This window comes from Coccomyxa subellipsoidea, assembly GCF_000258705.1.
Source record: "Coccomyxa subellipsoidea C-169, whole genome shotgun sequence".
Taxonomy (NCBI): Eukaryota; Viridiplantae; Chlorophyta; class Trebouxiophyceae; family Coccomyxaceae; genus Coccomyxa; species Coccomyxa subellipsoidea.
This window is the reverse complement of record NW_005178022.1, coordinates 92,503-113,353: the sequence shown is the minus strand read 5'-3', so window position 1 is coordinate 113,353 and position 20,851 is coordinate 92,503. Positions and strand designations below refer to the sequence as shown.

Sequence of the window (20,851 nt, the reverse complement as noted above, 5' to 3'; positions counted from 1 at the left end):
ATGGACGTTCATAAGATGACACACTGTTCAGGCAGATTCATTCTGCAAGCTTCTTCGCTTTTGTAGGTCATGCCTGCCTTACAGATAGGCTGTACATCGCCTACTCACAGATTCAACCCACTCAACTTTACCCCAACGTCTCCAATAAAGGTACCACGTAGATCGCGGCTGATCCAATGCCGATCTGGGACCTGGAGGTCTAGAATCTCTCATGCGAACGCACTTTCAGCGTTGGGCAAGCGTAATGGAACAGGCAGGGAGCCTAGGACGTCTTTGAACGTGTGCGCGGCGGCATCAAGCTTCGAAGAGCCGTGGCAGGGGTCTAATGATGTCTTCGAGTCCATGGAGGAGGTGTGCAATTAGCACACCATGCGCCTGCCCATGCCATCCAACACACAGCTTCTACGAACACTCTGACTATCGGTGCTGCCAAAGAGTTCTCATAGTATTAGATTTATATACGATGCAAGCCGTGTACGATCCCTTTGTCCGTTGTCAGACCTGACGTGTGTCATGCCATCCAGGGCTCCCTGCTTCAGCGCTTCTCTGGAGCGATGCGCACCATCCTGCGGCTGCCAGAAGTGCGTGCCGTGCTGCAGTTCGGCCAGTTCACAGCCTCCTTCCTTTTTGGCAAGCCCCTTGCGCTCTCTTTCACCTGGACGCTGCACCTAACCATGCGCACTCGCTACTTCTGATGCATGTGCTCATGATGCATATTTGATGCTTGCAATATCACCAGACAAGGTACTTCTTTAGTTGGTGTTACGGTATGCCTGTGTGCGTTAACAACTGTATGTATGGATGCACGTTTAGTGCTCCTGATGCTCCACATGCATGCGCTCTCATCACGCAATGTTCAGTCCGCCCGTTCTAGGGGAGCGCAAGAAACAATGGAAACAGCATCCTTTATCTCCTGCCCATATCTGAATTGACGTGAGCTTGAAACAGCAGCAGGTTCCCACATAGATGAAGATTAGAGACCAAAATTCCTCGAGTGCGTAAGAGTGAACCACTGTAGTTGATCACTAGAAAGCACTTCATGAATTGATGTCATTGTGTGTCTCATGCAACAGTGGTGCTGTATGTATGGTCCACCTACTCCACGCCGGCGCCCTTCTCCATCCGCTACAACCTGGACCTCATGCTCTGCGCGCTCTTCGCGACCGAGTTCATCTTCCGCCTTGCGGTAGGAATCCTCTCAACTTGCAAGCATTGAAATTGAGAGGGGTGGTTCTCTTAGGCTGTTTGCATGCAAGTGCACACCAGGGTGTCAGATAGGCCATGCATGCAGATTTTGCCCTGTATAGTACAGCAGTGGAGGGACAAACACGCGCACACATGAAATGCTTAGATCTCCGAAAATAACCTGAGACTAATACTTGATCTCAGAGACAAAAATGCTCAGGCTCGAATAGCAACGTATCTGAGCATCATTGTGATTGCAGTCAGGTATTCATCACAAGTTCTGCTGTGAGTGTGGACACCCTTCTTGGACATTATGGTACCAGACACTGAAAAACTCTGCCAGGCGCCAGAAAGTCACCTTGTTCGCGTCTGGCAGCACAGATCATCAGAGCTGTCGGGACTCTGAAAACACCGCATGTACACTGCCCAATTTACAGGAGGCGGAGAGCAAAACGCGCATGCTGTGCTCGGTCTGGAACGTCCTGGACTTTGCAGCCTTCTTCCCGCCGCTCTTAGAGCTGGCGCTGATGTACGGTGCCAACCTGCCCTTCCGCCTCGGCCGCTTCGACTTGCGCTGGTTCAAAATCTTGCGGTGCGCATTCCCCTTTCCTTCACCCTCTTTTTCACCACTCCGATGACACCTGAGAAGCTGTCCCTGTGGTCATGGCAAGCCAGAAGGTTGAGGCAACCCAGCAGGTCAATCAACCAACGCAGCCTTAATTGAGAGATCATCCATGCGTGGGTCAAGATGAACACCGGCTGTGGGGCACTGTCAGCTTTGCATTCTTTCTTCAGCCGTGGCCTTTGCGCCACTCACCAAACTCAGCTTTGGCCTGCATTTACTCAAAATTCTGCGGTGCGTCCCTCTCGTGGCTGTAAGGATCAGGGAGTTGTAACATATGTTTCATAGTCCCAGACCACTCCTTCCCCGCTCTCCAATGCGAGAGGATCATCAGAAAAGGGAGTATGCCTGCTTATATCAAAATGCACAGCAGCCTTTTCCATTGTGCTGATCCTCTAGTGACCGAGTCCTGTGGATTCTGTATGGCGAGCTCAGGACTGCAATTTGACGAAGCGCGTTAAGAGGGGTTTCATGTTCTAAATCTCAAAGACAACACCCCTTTGGTCCCGCATTTTCTTCATAGAAGTCAAGTCTTAAGGAGTACTTACAAGAAGGTGTCATGATGGCTGGGAAGGAAGCACTGTCAGCTTCATGCCTTCATGGAGGAAATCCTTAGGCTGATTTCCTGTGATGCCACGTGCGTCTCACTATCAAAGCTCTGGTGCTGGAAAGTTGCCGAGCAACCCATCACACTAATTGTGAATATGAGCACCACTAGCATGAAGGATTTGCCTGCGTGGCTCTCCGACTCTGCAGGACAAGCTTCTTGCCTGCTTAGCTGTTGTTGCACTGCTGCTTGATGATGCAATCAGGTTTAGGAGGAATTTGTTATGTGGTGGCTCCCTCTGCGGCTCTTTAGTCTGGTCTCTGGCCTGCTTCAACTCTGGCGACATAATTTCATGATGATGCATGCTCATTCTGGGGAAGGGCCCATGCATTTCTTGACCATACCTAGTCCTCAAGAAATGAAACATTATCGTTACTATTACACGGTTTTCCTGGCGAGAGGCAATGTGATCCTGCAGAGAAGGTATAATGTACTATTGACAACAATGTTTGTGATAGTTCTGGAGAGAAGACAAGATACGCAGACTGAAAGTCTTCGCATGCATGCAGGGCGCTGCGAGTCATGCGCATAAGTCTGTTGGCGGGCGAAATGCGGTCGATGCACCTGAGCAGCAGTGGCGCGCTTTTGTCGGGAGCGGCCAGCATCCGCCTGTACCAGCTCGTGGCATCCGTGCTCACCCTGCTCTTCACCACCTCTGCCATAGTAAGCCCTTTTCCCCTGTGCCTAATCCTCTTTGACATTCCTGTAATGCATGACTGGCGTGGGCATGCCATACACGTCCTTCACCTCCTCTACCATACTGAGAGTTATGCCCATCAGCTGCACAGATGCCTCCCTAATATGTAGGCATTATAAGCAAGCATGCAGCAAAGGATCAATGGGAAGACTTGCACTGCCGCCACATGTGGGTGTGATTGCATCTTCTACAGTACACTTTCATTGATGGGACCATGTTGCCCACAAGTCCTTTCTAATAACTGCTCCATGCCTCTGTGAGGTATCTGCGGTCTCGTAATGATCTGCAAGTTTTTATCATAAGATGAGAAAGTCTACCTTCTTTGACTGTGTTCTGAATTTAGTACTAGTCCCCAGTTACTCAGTGGGTGGAAATCGGGGAGGTACTAGTGTTTTTCAGTGCTTTGTGGGGTTTGTGGGGAATTGTGGAGTTGGGGACAGGCTGGTACGTGCCTTTTAGGTGCTGTAAGGATTGCAGGAGATAGAAGCAGATCTGGCACGCTGAGAAAGGTTATTATTAGTGTTACTACATGAGGTGCACCTGGTTGGTCATATTCCCGTCATCACCCAGTCACTGTGTTTGGAGACCAACGCATGCATGCGTCTGATCAGCTTGCATGCCTGTTTAGGTGCACCTGGTGGAGCGCATCCCTTTCTTCGACGCGCTCTATTTTGTCACGACCACGCTCACGACGGTCGGCTACGGCGATGTGGTGGTGTCCTCCCTGCTGGGCAAGGTGGCCGTGCTGGGCATGATCTGCGTTGGAGTCGTGCTCATCCCCGTGCAGACCAGCCAGCTGTACGCGCAGCTCACCGCGCGCAGGGTGACTCTGGGTGCGTGCTTGCTGCTGTCGATACTGTGATAGGGCTCTTTGTACACGGATGGGGCAGGTGTGACAGATATTGAGGCAGTGCTCATCCCCGTGCAGACCAGCCGGCTGCACGCGCAGCTCACCGCACGGCGTGTGACATTAGGTGCATGCAGGCATCGGGACATCTTGTGCAGCTCATTACCGGGTGCACCAGAATGCGTCGCACCTCACTGCATGCACCCACACGGCCCCAGACAAAGCCAACCCACGTCTCACGTCCTGATTGGAAACTCATAGTTTCTGCGCAGGCACGCTGCCGGGCGCGAAGGCTCCCAGCGTGCTGGTGGGCACGAGGCTGAGCGAGGTGCGCGGGTTCAGCGACTTCTTCTCCGAATTCTTCACCGCGCTGCGCACCGTCCACTTCCCGCCCAATCTGCGCATGGTCGTCCTGTGCACCCGCCCAAACTACGAGCTGCGGGCCTTCCAAGCGCGCGCTCTCTGCTTCCTTTGTAATCTTTGCGTATCAACTTCTAGTACAGGTATCACTCCATGAGCGGTCCTGCTGCGTTAGGCAGCTGGAGGTGTAAGGGCTGGCATGCCCTGAAAGATACGGAGCACTTTGTTGGCCCGCATCTTTCGGGGATTGTGGTCCTGTGCATGTGCTCCGACTAAGAGCTGCGGGCCTTCCAGGTACACGCTTTGTCTTCTCTGATATGCTTGAAAGTTTCGGGAGCTACCATACCGGAAAGGACTTCGTAAGTTTACTGCATTGATTTGGAAATGGGCATGTCGAGTACCTATGGATGGCCCGCACAGGGACACTGGATTGCAATCGAAGACACATCTTGGTCTTCTGTGTTCATCTGGCTGTCCAATTGCTATAGACTTGGGCTCCCTAGCATCTGGGTTCTGCTCCTCTATTGTTTTCGGCAGGCCATTTCACCTGGACGCACATCGTTTGGCAACACATGGTACTGGGCAATCTAACTGTTTTTGAGCTCGCGTGCGTGCAGGAGCTGAACGACCGGCGGCTGACGCTGGCGGAGGGCAGCTGCCTGAGCGAGCGGGACCTGGTGCGTACACAGGCCCACAGCGCAGCCGCCATCCTGCTGCTGGCCGACCGCTTCTCACCCTCCGCCCACCAGGAGGACCTGGGCCTGCAGTTCCAGGTGAGATGCTGTCCTCTGCTTTTGGAGCGACCTTGATTTATTAAGGATGGCGGCAAGGGTCTTAGCACTAGAACATCTCCATGGGCATTGCGAGAGCAAGCTTGCACGTCAACTTCTGCGTTGGGCATCGCTGGTGTGAGTTTTGGAGGCACAGCACCCGCGGAGGGTTGGTGCAGTGCATTGCTCATATGAGCGCTAAGTGATATTGTCACCTTGTGTCAGACCATGGTGCTGCCATGTGCATATCTGCCTCAGCGCTTTGTGTTCTTAATTGCTTAAGCGGCGCTGAAGTGGTGAGCATTAAGGACTGCCACTTGGAGAAACCTAGCGGTGCAGATCAAAGTCCTACATTTTTGCACTCAGTAAGTGATGTCAAATCCGACGGCTTGATTCTGCCAATCAGGTGTGGGCGGTGAAGAGCTACACGAAGAGCGTGCCGGTGTACGTGCAAGTGCTGCAGCGCGACAGCCTGCGCATGCTCGCTCCCTTTTTAGACCCCGAGCGAGACGTCCTCGTCAGCGTCGAGCAGATGCGCCACCGCCTGCTGGCGCTCTCCTGCCTCTGCCCGGGAGCATCAACTCTGATCGGTGCGCATCTGCCTTGCATGGTTCTTACAGTATCTACAAAACACGGTGCATGGTGCCAGGGTGGCAATGCTGTCAGTGCTCCAGCTTGATACTGAGTATTTGGCATCAAGAGGTCAGCAACGCTCCGGAGCCTCGAAACTTCATCGGAGCGCATCAAGGAGGCGTCTGTAACCTGGCCTTGCTGAGTGCCTCTGAAGCACTGTGAGACAGCATTGGCATGCTTGGGCCTCGGGCCGGACGCGCCGTGGCTGGCGGGACTGTCCAGTAGTCAGCTTGGAGCCGCACACAGCGTTGTTGGGCACCTGCAATACGTGGTGGGCCTCTCTTGAGTACAGTAAGAGGTGCAGGAAAAGTACAGTGATACAGTGATAATCCAAGGAATACTACAGCTGAGGGGGGTGAGTGTGCCTGCGCAGCCAACCTGCTGCGGCGCGCGTCGGTGCTTCCGCCCGAGGCGCAGCCGCAAACGGCCGCAGGCCGCCGGTGGCTGCGCGCGTACCTCAACGGTTGCGCCTTCAAGGTCCGCCACTGAATCTGCCACTGAATTTCAAATGAGCAGCATGCAAACCTGGCAATAGGCAGTAGGGATACTCTCAGAGACAGTGCCCTTAAGTGCTGTCTCTGAGAGTATGCCTACTGCCTATGCGCCCCTGAAAGCAGTGATTTGGGTACTGTAGCACTCATTCTCCAGCCCGCACTTTTTTTGAATCTTTAAAAACTTCATGAAAATCCTCTCGGTATACAGCTTCCCGCAGGGCTTTTCTCCACGCTGGGGCATTATTGTTTTGCCTTCCCGCAAACCCAAAAATATTTTGACCCATTTTACCAGTGAAATGGGGTCTATTGGGTAGAACCTCGTTTATCTCCTGATCCCGCAGGCAGTTTCCCGCATGCCGGAAATCTAGTATAATTGAACGATCCCGCAGGCTCAACATTTTCTATTAGTGAGGATGTCAGAGCGATTACAACAGTGCTGGAATAATGCTATGCCAGTGACCCTTCCTCTGTGTCTTACATAGAATTTCTTAAATCCTGGCTTCTTGCATATCCATCTGATCTTCACCTCCCCCTGTATCTCTATGGAATGTCAAGTGCTGCCCACAAAAAGCTTGGCCACAGGGAGCAGATTTTTTGTTTACTGCAAAAATAGTCTACTTCAGCTTCTGATTCTGGATACTGGCTCAGAGGATGAGTGGGCCGTCCCCATTATTCACTCTGACTTGTTCCCACACTTGATGACCCCACACTCCATATACTGTGTACAACCGTCTGGCCATTTTGGCCTGTGCAAGCAGCAGTGCGACATTGATGCACAAATTTGAAGTTGAATGTGCCAATTTAGGTGTTTGACACGGTGCTGCCGGAGCACCTGGCGGGCCTGCCCTTCTGCGAGCTGGTCGAGTGGCTCTACCGCACCGCCAACTTTGTGCTCATCGGTGCGTTCTTCGTTGTCTTGTTCTTCTCATAGCTGTGTGTTGCATTGGTGTGTGCTTCTTTTACACCAAGCCTTGCACCTGAAAGTGCTCCACGCATACCGGTGGACTGCGCGAAGACACAGTCAGCCAGTATGTCGGAAGCACCCTCGGGCGCAGGGCTTGGTCCCGGCTTGCATGCATTCCTCGATGTACATGATCATGGCCAGAAACCAACAAGCGAGGCTCAGTTGCGGGGCAGCTCCAGAGTATGATGGAGGATGCTTACCTGTGTTTGCAACCGTGGCTCTGCACTTAAACTAGCTCAACACGAACTGCTGGACTGCCTGGAGTCACGGTCAGGCAGTCTGTGTGAGCACCTTCAGGTGCAGGGCCTGCTACCAAGCTTCTTTGCAATGGTGACAAGCCGGGAGGAGCCAGCGGTTTGTATCCAAGAGGTGCAACGATGGACACTGGCCTGTGCTTGCCACCAAATGGACAACTAGAAATTACTGCAAGACCGCATCCTTGTGATGGCTGCATGGCAATATAAACAGGACAAACGAGAAGTGCACCCTGAGCGTCCTCCGCGCATGGTGCTGGGCTGCCGGAACCTTCAGTTGGTCAGTATGACTGAAGGATGTCATGGCTGTAGGGCATGGAGGCTGCTCCTTTGCATGCCTTGATGTGTCTGTTGCTTGCTGATGTCACAAAGCATACTCAGCGGCCATTCTGTATCGGAAGTTCTTGAAGCAGGCTGGCTCGTGCCTTAGTTGCAGGTTCTCAGAATAAGTCTTAGTAGCCGACTGAGACCTTCCCTCCTGAAACCATTGCATTCACAGACTGCATGTTGAGAGAGCTCTGGCAGGGATTACTCTCTACGATGTAGACTGCTGCGCAGCAGCTGTCAAGGATAACTCTTGTAGACTGACTGGTTACTTTTGTACGCACGTTGGTGGCGTGCTTCATTCCCAGCGGATGCTTCCATCAGAGGACTCTTGGCACGCAGCTGCCACAGCGAGGTAGGAAACTCAAAAAAAATTACACAGAAGGTATTAATCTGCCGTTTACACCGCAGGCGTGATGGCTGGCAAGAAGGTGGTGCTCAACCCGGGCCGGCGGCGGCTGAAGGGCGGCGAGGCCGGGGTCTTCATGGCCACGTCACAGGCCGCTCTGGACGATGCGTTGACGCGGCCTTTCTCGCGGCCGCTCCACCCCTCCGACCCTCGCCACTACCTCGACGCGCCCATGCCCGCGGTGAGCATATTATGTTCATCTCCAATGATACGATCCTGAACCAAGAGAACCTCTCCTCGCGCCCAGGGCATTCCTCAACCGATTTCGCATTGCCTGCTCCGTGGGCTACTCATGACTAGTGAAGAAGCTGTGCTGCTTTTTGTGAAGCATCTAGTGCATCCAAATGATTCAGGTCGGGCTTCAGGGTGGAACTTCCAAGGTACTGTAGACATTATGGCAGCGCCGCAAATTTGCGGAGCACGAGCAAGGATTGTACAGTATTCTACGAAGCAAGCAGTTAGTAGCACTGGAAAGTACAAGGTACCTGGCAATCTCTCTTTTTCTGAAACAGAGAGCTGCTTGCCGCGCGCAGGGGACGCCCGACAGCGACGATTATTTTCACGAGGACCCCAAGCAGCTCTGCATCCCGGACATTCCAGACGACCTCAACACCGAGTCTGACTCCATCGACCTCGACGATGTTCCCTGCCGCGTCGAGGACTCTGTACCCATGCCGTCCACACCAGCATCCAGCTCAGCAGCTAATGCAGTTTCCAGCTCAGCGTCCACATCAGCATCCAGCTCAGCGCCGGCCGCCGGCGGCAGAGAGCCGGGGGCGCGTCGGCCGCCGTCGGCGGGATCACCCATCAGCAGAAGTGTGTGCGCCTTGATCAATGCCCCTTGATCAACCCCTTATGGACTCATGTATGTTGCGTGGCTTACGGTTTGGGGTGTCTGTCATTTTACCTTGCACGGATTTTGGCAGGGCTCTGTGCTGCGTATTTTCTTCTCACTTCACCTTGATGACACCATGCTTGTCATGGGGAAAGGACATGTCCTCCTAAACATCGTGTGACGCAAATCAGGCGCGAGCTGCTGCAACTTCATCCAGCTGACACATGCACCACAGCACAGGCAAATGTTCACCTGTCTGAATCCAATTCGAATTTCAGCGCCAAAATTCACTCTCCCTTGAATATTGTGCGCGCAGTCGAGGAGGCGGTGGACCGGCACCGGGACGCGGTGCTGGGCCGCGCGCCGATTACTAAGGCGGCCGACGCAATCCGCGCGACGGCGCGCGCGGCCGCCCGGGGCCCCGAGCGCGTGCTTGCGTCCGAGTCTTATGATGAAGATGACTTTGATCTGGAGGACGACGATCCCGAGGAGCCGGATAGGTGGGCCGGGTGATTGCTGCTGTTTTAAGATCTCTGTCCTTTACGCCTACAAGTCACAAGAGTTGGCTCTTCTTGAAAGTCGGCTCTGAAATTGAGCTAGCGGAAGCATAGATGGCAGTGATTGTCCCAAGATACTGGGCTTGGGCTAGAGCTGACAGACGGTCCTGCAGCTGTGCGTGTCTGCTCTTGAGTACATTCTTGGGCTCTAAATAAGCCAGATATGAGCTTGACACGGGAAGGTAAATTCATCGCTGTTTTGTTAAGAACCTGCTCTGCCCTCCTCACTTGCCGCAGAAATCAACATCTGATGACCCAAACTTGGCGCTACGCAGGGGCGTGGACCCCAATGAGTCACTCGATGACTCATCCATGCGTCCCGCCACATCAGCAGCAACAGATCAGAAAGAGCAGCAACCGGAAATGGCTGACGCGGATGCAGAAGGCTCCGGCGAGGATGTTGGAGTGGGGTTTGTGGATGACTACATGGAGGAGCGGCGGCAGGCCAGCAGCACAGAAGCCACGTCAACCTCTGGACGAGAAGAGGAGGTGCGCTTGCATACGGTGATCCTTAGACCATTTCGAAAGAGATGATCACTGGAGGGTATACGCTTATATAGCAGGAGCATTCTCTGAGCTACTGCTCCATTATGGCATCCAAATTTTGTGGCCGCAGTGAACACCACTGGATTTGGGACAATGTAGGGAGAAGCTTATCATGTGCTTTTATGACTTCTATATTCTGACCTCCAACACACGCCAGATGGTGGTACAGAAAATTTCCCACTGGTATATGAAACAATGAGTGTCCAGCCAGATGGATTTGCATGCAATTCTGATGAGAGTCTGCGCTAAATCCCACGCATTGTAGAGAGCGGTGCTCAGGTAGAGGGGTCACAGAACCCACTTCAGCTTGCCTTTTGAGAGAGAGTGCCTCTGCTGTGGTATCCCCAAAGAAAGCAGAAGAAACACCACAGCTTTGACAATCCCTCTCTTAAAAAGCTTTCTGTGGGGGGTCTCAAGCGGCAACAGTCTTGCCTTTCACACTGCGCCAGGAGGAAGCATAATATCGGAGTTGCCTAAGCAGCTTCAATGTGTCAGGTTGAGGTGGCCAGCCTAACAATTATGTACTCCCCAGAAGAAGGTCTAGATTTGCAGAGGTCTACATTCAGGTATGTACGTTGGACTGTGTTTCTCCAGCCTGCACGGCCTCGGCACAATCTATAGCAAACATACTAGCATTGAAAGCAGGCTGTTGGCCCTGTGGGAGACTTGGCAGGGCACTTCATAGTGTGCGGAGCTATTGACAAGCTGGTCAAAGAGGCCCTACCACGGAAATATTTCTACAACGATTTTTACTTTAGGGTTAAGGAATGTGATTTAGGGTTTGACGATTTTTCATGGGGTATGCAATGGTCTATTCAGGGTTAAGGGTCGAAGAAGGGTCGAAATTTTATGATTGTCATCAAAATCACTGTGAGAATATTTGCGTCGAGGCCCTAGTGATTACCTAAGCGTTCCAGCTGACGGATCTTGAGGAAAAAAAGGCTTGCACTGCCGCGCAGGCAACGGGTCCGCTGGGAGACTTGGCGGGCCACGTGATAGTGTGCGGGGCGGCCGGCAGCTTTGTCAACTTCGTGGAGCAGCTTCGGCGGTGCGATCCGATGCCAACCCCCGTCGTAGTGCTCCACCCGACGCGGCCGTCCGCCGCCTGGCCCGCGCTGCGCGCACTCGGGCCCGTGCACTGGGTCGCCGGTGAGTGCCACCGAGAAAACGCAGCCACTGATGCATCATGTGCATGTTGCGCTGGGAGACCTGTACGAGGTCGTGGCAGCTTACTCTCTGCAGGGGATGCATCCAAGAATTGCAAATCTTGAGGGGTACAATTCTTGCTTTCAGTGTGCCACCCCAGCTAAGATAGCATCTGGTATGGTTGTGGAACGCTGCGTTGACAGTCATGTTGCTGGGGCCCGTGCACTGGGTCGCCGGTGAGTGCCGATGCTTGCATCCATCCAAGAATTGCAAATCTCGAGGGGGTACAATTCTTGCGTTCAGTGTGCCACCCCAACTAAGATAGCACCTGGTATGGTTGTGGAGCGCTGCAGTGACAGTCTTGTCGCTGGGGCCCGTGCCCTGGGTTGCCGGTGCGTTTTTCATTTCTTTCTTAAAAGGAGAAACCCGTTTACAGTATGCACGCCGGTTGCAATTGCCTCACCTGCGCATGTGAAGAAAGCAACAGTGCACGATAGAACAGCCTGGTGGCTTGCAAGCCTTTTTGTCTGAGAAACATATTTTCAAGTTCTGCTCCCGCTGCGCGCTCTGGGGTCAATCACTGGGTCCCAGGTGCGGGTTTTCCTTCCTTTTTCAAACGGAGAACCCCGTATACAACATGCATGCTATTGCACACGATACGATTAGGGCTGTCTGGTAGCTTCTTTAGGCTTGTAGACTCGGAGCTGTGGGTTCAAACCATGGCCCGCAAGGCGCGCTCTCGGGCCCGTACACGGGGTCGCAGGTGGGGCTCAGTGTATGCATCCCCTAAACTCCAGATTAAGATAGATATCAGACAATCTGATGCAGATCAGGGCGTGATTACGGACACTTAGGTCAGGCATGCCAAAGGCATGGTTCCTGTGAGGCCATGTGTTGACCCATGTCCCTTTCAGGACGGCCTCTTCTCTTGCCATGTGCTATGCTTTGGCAGGGCATCTGGTCCCGAGGATCCTGGAAAAGAGTGAAGGCCAGCATGTGTGTGTCGGCAGAGTATGTTGTCACAATGCTACCAAAGTGTGGCGGAATACGGCTGAGTGCAACACAGACGATGCCTGCCCTGAGTACTTTCTTGCAGAAAGAGGTGAAAGCCGCAGATCTTTCATTACACTTGATACCCCCGTTGCTTCCCCTGCGCAGGCGTTCCCTCTGACGGCGCCTCCCTGCGAGCGGCCCGCGCCAAGCATGCGCGTGCGCTCGCCTACCTCGCCCACAGCTCCCGCCCCAGCAAGGTGCGCAACCTGCTCTGCCGCAAGCTGAGCATCCGGTCTGCATGCGTACCATGCTTTTTGTTTCGTGCAAAGCCACCGGTTCAGAAGGAAGATAAGCGAGTCCATGGCAAGGGCTGTGCTGGCAAGTGGACGTCAGTTGCCGCGCCGTCAGTTCTGCACCTATCCTTTCATTGCGGGATGGGAAGGCGCAGGCGCAATGAGACATCTAATCAATTACTTGCCAGCCTCAAAACCTCAGCTCGATTTTAGACAGACCTGCACGCAGGAGAAGAAAGGGGATTGCGGGAACCCCAAGTGTTGCTTGGGCACATGCTCGTTCAAATCACAGTCAAATGAAAATCCGCGCGCAGGAGGACGCCGGGGCAGGCGAGGATCCGGAGTGGGCGAGCGTGCGCGACCGGGCGGTGCTGGCGGACGCAGAAGGGTTACTAACCTGTTACGGTGTGGGAGAGGAGTCCAGCGCGGCGCTGACTCATGCGGTCATAGAGCTGTGCTACACCTCCTCCGTGCGCTTCCTGCAGCCCGGCCTGCTCCTGCAGGTGTGCGCGCATGTGCCGCCATGTGCCTGCAGTAGGGATAATTATTTCACCCGCATTCGCATGCCATCAGGGGTACAAATGACTGGCTTTTTTTTGGCTACCCCTGATGCAATTGTCCGCTGCAGCTGGGTCCGCTGATGCATTGGCCTGTGCTTCTGTCCCTAATCCTTGGTACCAAATTACTTGAACCCCTGGTTGATATCTATCCAGGTATTTTTGATGAAAGTCGCACTTGTGCATGTATACTTGGCAAGCGAGCCAGCTGTTTTTGCTGTTGGGTGGACGCGTGCGCGAGATGTTGGGTAGTGGCTTGGGGCGGCTTGCTGTGCCTTGCTGACTACAAGAACACAGCGCGCGTGTGCAGAGACTGCTGTGTGTGCATCTGCAGGGGGTGGGGGCAAATGACGCTGGGGATTTTGGCGCCCAGAAGGAGCCGCGCAAATCGTGGCAGATGCGCAAGCGGCAGGAGCGAGCCGCTCTCAAGGAGGGCCTCGCAGAGTGGCAGGTGCAGATCCAGACTACCCGCCTGTCATTAGATACCAATCAGACAACCTCTGCGGAGCGCAAACGAGTCATACATTGCATCTTAAGGGGGAGATGTCGGTCTCTCAAAACCTAGTGGTCGATCTCACATCCCTCCCCATTTCCGGCCATCAGGCAACCTGACGACTCGCTTGCCGTTCAGATTCTCTTCTTGCACGCGTTATGAGTGCTTTTGGAGGATCTGTGTTCAACTACTGCTGGAATGCACCTAGCTCGGAAAGCTAGAACAGCGTGACATTAAATACATGCTATCAGACGCTTGAAATTCATGCAATCACCTAATGGAATTAGCTGATTGCCTCTCAAGATGCACGGTATTGACATTTACAGGACAAATCCCGCTTCGAACAAGTTGGCAATAGCATCATAGGGTGCCAAGTGGGGCTTGCATTATCTGGCGCATGCATGAGGTGAGGAGAAGCTGACACGAGATTTGTGATGCTGCCTGTTCAGGCCAACCCTTACTACTGCGCCGGCCGCGTGACTGTGCCCGCCATAATCGACACCCTCTCCGCCAGCTTCTTTAACAGGTGCGCTCCACTACTTTTTCCCTTGTCTCGAAATACGTTGATGGACATAAGCTTTGGTTTGGATGGTTTGGATGGCATGCAGTGGCACAGCGTCGATTTATACATACCTGGCAAAACAGCAATGACCAATTTAAGACATAGTCGCTTACTATACTGTGTCAGGAAAGACTTGGATAGTCTTGGGCTGGCCCTGACATGGTGGCAAAGGTGCCAAGATAGGCCGAGCTGGAAGGCTGTCATAGAAACGCTGCTGCGACGCACCTAAGCCAACTGTGGCTTGGATAGGTGTGTAATAATAATAATAATAATAATAATAATATTAATACTGTGTCAGGCGCAGCAGTGATACTGTATCGCCACAAAATCGTGTGCTATGAAGTTACCATACCACCTGTACAGGGTCTTGGAAAAGCCCTGTCATTGAGAAATCAAGGGCAGATGGATTGGCACATTATTTTTGGCCGTGTGATTTGACTTTGCCCGGCTGGCGGGGGGCGGTACAAATGCTAGCACCGTGCCCACGGTTGCTTGGGTCTGGCGAGTCCAACAAAGGGTAGAATTGTGGCAGCCTTTAGCTGCAGCTTGTCTGTCAGGACGTACCTTGCCTTTTGGCAGGAAAAGCAGGTATTTGTGATATTGACGATTTGGCGCTGATTCCGAAGAGATTGAGCATCGTGCTTTGTGTGCGCACAGGGCAATGCTGACGAGCCTGATGACTGAGCTGGCAGGGGACGACGGCAGGGCCGGAGGAGCGCTGCTCAGACAGGTGCGTGGCAGCTTTTTGCGAGATCCAGTTTTACCCCTGTATTCAGGGTTTTTAGGTTTTAGGGTGTAGGGATGCCTAACCCTATACCTTAAAACCCTAAATACAGAGGGGTATTGTTGTCATGCAGCCTGCCTTCAGCAGTTTGGTGCCAAATGAGGGACGCTATGTCACTTGTGAGTTTGCAGCCGTATATATAATCGTTGCAATCAAGCCATTCGGGTTCCCCCTGGAAACGTAAGGGCATCCCAGTGTGTGTGCTGAGCTGACGCGTATGTCCGAGGACAAGCTGATCGCATGCCTTCAGATGTTCTCTGAGGAAGTGCAACTGTGGACTTCCATTGGAATTGAGTATGAGCAGAACAACCCAGTACAGCAGGCAAGGGTGTGACACAGGCGCCAATATGGTAATTGTGGGTTGTGAGTGGATATCAGCGGTAGTCTGCGGCTTTGTATGCGCTCTCAAGCATGCAAATAAAGCCAAGAACCGCCCCTCAGATGTACTGCACTTCTTTCTGCTGATGCTGCCGCGGTTTCTCTGATTGAGGAGGGACTCAGGGTCAGCAAGGGATACGCTGACTCCTTTAGTCACTGCTTCCACCCTGTCAGGTGGACGCCGGGGAGGAATTTATAAAATCAGTAATGTATCACTAATGCTGACATGTGCGATTACTGTTTCCACCCTGGCAGGTGGATGTTGGGGAGGACATGGTGGGCAGGACATATGGCGAAATGTTTGAGCGGCTGGCGCTGCAGCAGCGGCTTATTCCCCTTGGGCTATACCGGCGAAAGAGTGAAAACCCTGTGTGGCGGCTTAGCTACACGGTGACTAATCCACCCTGGCACGAGCGGCTGGAGGCGAATGACAAGGTGTACGTTCTGCGCGAACGGGGAGGACCGTGGATGGCCTGATCTGGAAGGCATGTTTTGTACAAACACAAAATTCGAACTTGGAACCGCAGGAGTAGATTGTAGCTGTGCTGTACGCAGATGGCAAAACACAGCAGGGGACCCGTCCTCAGGGCTGTCCTTGAAGCGAAGAACAGAACTTGCAGGATGTAGAGTAGTTGTAGCAGCCACATCATAGATAATTGCAGCTGCACAGCAAATCTAGAGCTGCAGTGCTTGTTATGTTTCAGCCTGCTCCGTCTTCCTATGTAATTACACTCAAGACACTGCAGATGTTTCGAGAAAGGTGCAGGAGAAAAGATGCGCAGACACAGCTGTTTGCAAGTGCGCACGTTATGCAAATGGAATTGCTCTGTTCGCTTGTCGGTGGATATTACATACTGAGGTAGCTCTGCCCATCGTCCGATGTTCTCAAACTTTAGCCCTGAAAGCATTCACAATAATTGCTGATGAGGCCTCCTCCTGAAAGAGTTGCTTACATGGCTGTTCAGGCGCAACTCTCTAGAATACAGCGGACGGTGATCTGCGCTGAGGAACTTGAGGAGCTGCGAGCAATCAGTACCCCTCGCATCCCATTGTAGCACTTAGGGCAGCTCAGGCGTCCCTCTGCCTCCCAGCAGACCACGCGACTGTATACAGCTGCCTTCCACTCATGCAATTCACCCCCGAGCTCACTGATATGTTGCCACCACATCACGAGATGACTGAAGGCGGCCACCTGATCAGGTCGCTTGTCACCATTGCGCGTGGGGTGCCACTGCGCGGCAACCTCTGGCGCCTTAACAGCCAAAGAGTTGCACGGGCACACCGCGCGCCCAGAGCAGAAGGGGCAACCAGATCCCAGGCTTGTGCGATTTCTAACCGGAGCTGTCCACTCATGGGCATGGGTGCATCCGGGAGGGGCATTCTTGCGCTCGCGGCACACCCACACCGCCTTCCTCTTGCTGCCGCTGGTGACCTTGTCAAGGTCAAGGTGCTCATTCTTTTTGGGGTGCAACTGTCCAACCAGCTCTGGGTGCTCATCCTTGAGCAGGCCCCGACTTGATGCATTTCTTGGATTGTTCAGATTCGCGCAGTCTGGACAGCCAGAGCCAGCAGCCCTACTCTGGACTGTGGCTAGCCATGGGCCGTGCTGGGAGCACACCCAGGATAACTTCTTGCTGGAACCTACGCTGATCTGCTCAGGATGCACGCCTTCATTGGCTGTGTAGTCCCATTGCGCCATCAAGTCATCCCGCATAGCTGCTAATGAGCTGCAGGTACAGACACTGTGCCCTGAGCAGAAGGGGCAGCCGCTTGGGCTGCCAGATCTTGTGCGATTATTTGGCGGTGCTTCCCATTCGTGCACATTGCCGCATGATGAGCAGGCCTCTGGGCACAGCCACCAGACTTTCACAATGCTGCCAGCAGTGAAGTCTTCGGGCCGCCTGTCGCCGTTCTTGGTGGGGTGCCATTGCTGTGCGATTTCTGGGCGCGTCACGGCCAGAGATGGCCGTCCACCGTATGTTTTGCTGCCAGATGCTGCTGATGTCACTGCATGCAGGCCACAATGTCTTGCTGCGGTCTCTTTATACCATGCTATCAAGTACAGAGACCAATGATCAGGTCCTTGACCGATCAGCACATTTCTAAGTACTTGTTCAATACCACGCGCGCCATAGCAACGCTTGAGCTTACCATGGAGTCTGTTGGTTTGCTGATAGATGCGCGTAGTCGTTGAGCATGTCAAATTTGTGATCCCTGCAAGACAACATCTATGTCACTTCATATAAAAACATTTTCAGCGGGTTTGTTCTTATAGGATTGAAAATTGTGTCGATCACCCCTGTGTTGCCTCGCATTTAGTGCGTGATTGAGGAGCTGGAGTCGCGATCGCTGCGAAATGTCTTGGGAAACCTGTGCGCTGCAGCTACATCGTTCCTGGGCGGTCATTGACGATGTCACCTTGACGACACCATGGAGCCTTGAAAACTACTTTGTCTCTGCAAAATGCCAAGGAGATCGCAAAGGCAAGGGAAGAAGGCGCATGTGCGGTCACGTGCCAGAAGCACGCCCAGATGCATGGCAGAGAGAAATCTAATTCTCGCCCCGAGAAGAAGTGGTCACTACGTGCCCTCCTCTGATCACGCGCATCCTTGCTTCACTTGGCTGGTGCTGGCTCATGCACAGTGTGCTCGCAAGCGGTCACGGGATCCCAGCGTGCATGCATTTGATGATGTATATACTGCCAGGCATTAATTTGATCAGCTGGATGAATAAATTGATGTATGTTGCTCCGTCTTCCTGTGTACTTACACTGCAGATATCTTGAGAAAGATGCAGGATAAGAGATGTGCAAACACAGCTGTTTGCAAGTGCGCACGTGCATGGATACGTTGAGCCAATGGAATAACTCTGTTCGCTTGTGGTTGCATGCAGTAACATGCTGCAGCAGAAGCAGTAGGATAGCAAAGGCACCTGAGGTTTCAATGGCTACAGTGTGAATCATGCCAAATCTGATGACAGGCAGTGTGTCAGGGGACCCCAAATCTCAAGTTCCATGCATCACGTGAGTTTCACGTGCTCTTTTGTCTTCTTCATGTGCGCTCATACACGGCGTACTGTCGAGCATACTCCGGTATGTGTCGGAGGTATACATGAGCTGAAATCAAGGATGCTGCTGAATAGGGAGTTTCTAGCGTTGAGCTCAAGGACATCTTTAAGAGGACATCCCGCTGCCATCTTCCTGCGACAGCTCGGTGCGATATCTTCAAGGAATATATACAGACCATTAGAAGCAGTTATCTGAAGTGATCCTCATGGAGAGATGTGTGCATGGGTTGCAGGCTTGAAAGCCACTGCATCCTTCACTCTCAGATCGTGCAGATGCACGATCCCCACCAGAAATAAAGGTGCGATGTGGCAGCAGAGATTATATGATTGGCTGCATATACTCGTCCTTCGGACTTTAAATGTGTGAAGACGGCAATGCGAATGGTCTGGGGCTGATCCTGTCTCTTGTCCTGGTGCAGCCGCATCGGCAGAGTCACCGAGCGTTGTACGAACAAGGAAGCCTTCTATTGCAGAGACACACCCAGAGCTTGCCCGCCAGTGGCACCCCACCAATAACGGCGAGACGGGGCCCAAAGACTTCACTACTGGAAGCCATGCCAAAGTCTGGTGGCTGTGCTTAGAGAAGTGCTCGTCGTGCGGCAGTGTGCATGAATGGCAGGCCATGATCAAACACCGCGCAAAGGCAGGCATCCCAACAGGCTGCCCCTTCTGCTCAGGGCTATGCGTTTGCACCTGCAGCTCATTAGCAGCTGTGCGGGGTGACTTGATGGCGCAATGGGACTACACAGCCAATGAAGGCGTGCATCCTGAGCAGATCAGCGTAGGTTCCAGCAAGAAGTTATCCTGGGTGTGCTCCCAGCACGGCCCATGGCTAGCCACAGTCCAGAGTAGGGCTGCTGGCTCTGGCTGTCCAGACTGCGTGAACCTGAACAATCCAAGAAATGCATCAAGTCGGGGCCTGCTCAAGGATGAGCACCCAGAGCTGGTTGGACAGTTGCACCCCACAAAGAATGAGCACCTTGACCTTGACAAGGTCACCAGCGGCAGCAAGAGGAAGGCGGTGTGGGTGTGCCGCGAGCGCAAGAATGCCCCTCCCGGGTGCACCCATGCCCATGAGTGGACAGCTCCGATTAGAAATCGCACAAGCCTGGGATGTGGTTGCCCCTTCTGCTCTGGGCGTGTGGTATGCCCATGCACATCTATGGCTGTGAAGACGCCGGAGGTTGCCGCGCAGTGGCACCCCACGCGCAATGGCGACAAGCGACCCGACCATGTGGGCGCTCGCAGTAATTTACATGTGTGGTGGCAGCATGTCTGTGAGCTGACAGGCGAAGTGCACGAGTGGAAAGCTGCAATTATGGATCGCGTGAGGACCTGGGAGTTTCAAGGACGCTTGAGCTGCCGCTCTTGCAGAAGGGAGGAGCAGCAGAAGCTGATCAAGAGGTGAAGGGGATTTCACCAAAAGACATTCACCCAGTCTCAAGAGAGGCCCTCAATTGTGCGGTGGAAGGCTGGATGGGGAATAATATCGATGTTGCTGCAGCGCACCTAGCCTTTGGGGGTGGGAACTAGCGTGGACTACTGTATGAGTAATGAATGTACAAGTGCTCCAGTCTCCAAGAATGGCACAGATTGCGAGGCGGCGCCCTGCGCAGGCCCGTTGCTCAGCGCTTGTTGTTTCTGAACTTTTTATTTCAAATGAGAGCTTTTCCACAGTGGCAGGTTCAAACGGTGCAGAATGGGCTGTTTTTGTGTCATGGACTCTGTCTTTCACTGCAACTGCTGAAATGTGAACCATTGCGCAACGAACCGGCATGCCGGGAGTACCTACTGTGGCAGGGCCTAGGATCCCTTACAACGTCAAATCACCCATGATTAAGTTTATAAATTAATTAATTAGTCTTGTTATGGCATGTATATATATAGTACATTAAACCTGGGTTTACTGTGCATGTTCTAGAATGCCTCTGGAATGTTCTAGCACTTGTAAACGTAGAAAGCTTTGGAAAGATGTGGGTCGTTCCACAAGGAACGATCTGCAAGGATGCCAAATGCGGACTGGCCCTCTTCGCCCCTCAGGGCCTGCGAATATTCTCTTGCCCTTCAAACTCGCTGGCAAATCAAACTGACAGCCAAACGTGTCTCACAGCCCACAGAAGCTACGACTTACGACCGTCAATTGCGCTGTCGAGACCGTCATTTGTGAAGCTTGCCAGTGACGCGGAGAGGCAGGCAGCCGACTTGCAGGACATCCATCGGCTTAGCTAACCCAGGTGGGCTAGCCCACCCCAGAACTGCACGGATAGATTCTCGGCTCTATTCAGTCGATATCTCACCTCTACTTAATATGATGCACCTCCGCAAGGCTAAACCAGTCCTTCTTGCTCACCATCGCCTTTGGCGATCCTCCAGGCCGCATTCCGTGCAATTGTCCCCGGTCCACTCTCTTTGATTGAGGCTTTGAACGCGGTGATTTGGCTGTATACACTCAGAATGAATCCAATGTCCGTACAC

The 20,851-nt window shown here is 53.1% G+C and overlaps 2 protein-coding genes across 2 annotated transcripts; both read left to right on the top strand.

The window, feature by feature from the left end:
- Window positions 1-342: 342 nt before the first annotated feature.
- COCSUDRAFT_59754 (hypothetical protein) lies at window positions 343-695 on the top strand (the record flags this gene model as incomplete). The annotated part of the gene is made up of 2 exons (XM_005643310.1): window positions 343-351; window positions 525-695. 2 exons carry the CDS (start codon window positions 343-345, stop codon window positions 693-695), a joined length of 180 nt encoding a protein of 59 aa, XP_005643367.1.
- A 157-nt stretch (window positions 696-852) lies between these two features.
- Window positions 853-15,787, top strand: COCSUDRAFT_59753 (hypothetical protein; the record flags this gene model as incomplete). The annotated part of the gene is made up of 22 exons (XM_005643309.1): window positions 853-859; window positions 1,074-1,186; window positions 1,623-1,777; window positions 2,924-3,077; window positions 3,740-3,944; window positions 4,231-4,364; window positions 4,936-5,091; window positions 5,495-5,678; window positions 6,095-6,198; window positions 7,021-7,114; window positions 8,169-8,347; window positions 8,700-8,982; window positions 9,318-9,501; window positions 9,834-10,047; window positions 11,064-11,253; window positions 12,409-12,500; window positions 12,851-13,039; window positions 13,428-13,544; window positions 14,036-14,112; window positions 14,398-14,454; window positions 14,806-14,878; window positions 15,566-15,787. 22 exons carry the CDS (start codon window positions 853-855, stop codon window positions 15,785-15,787), a joined length of 3,183 nt encoding a protein of 1,060 aa, XP_005643366.1.
- Between the last annotated feature and the right edge of the window lie 5,064 nt (window positions 15,788-20,851).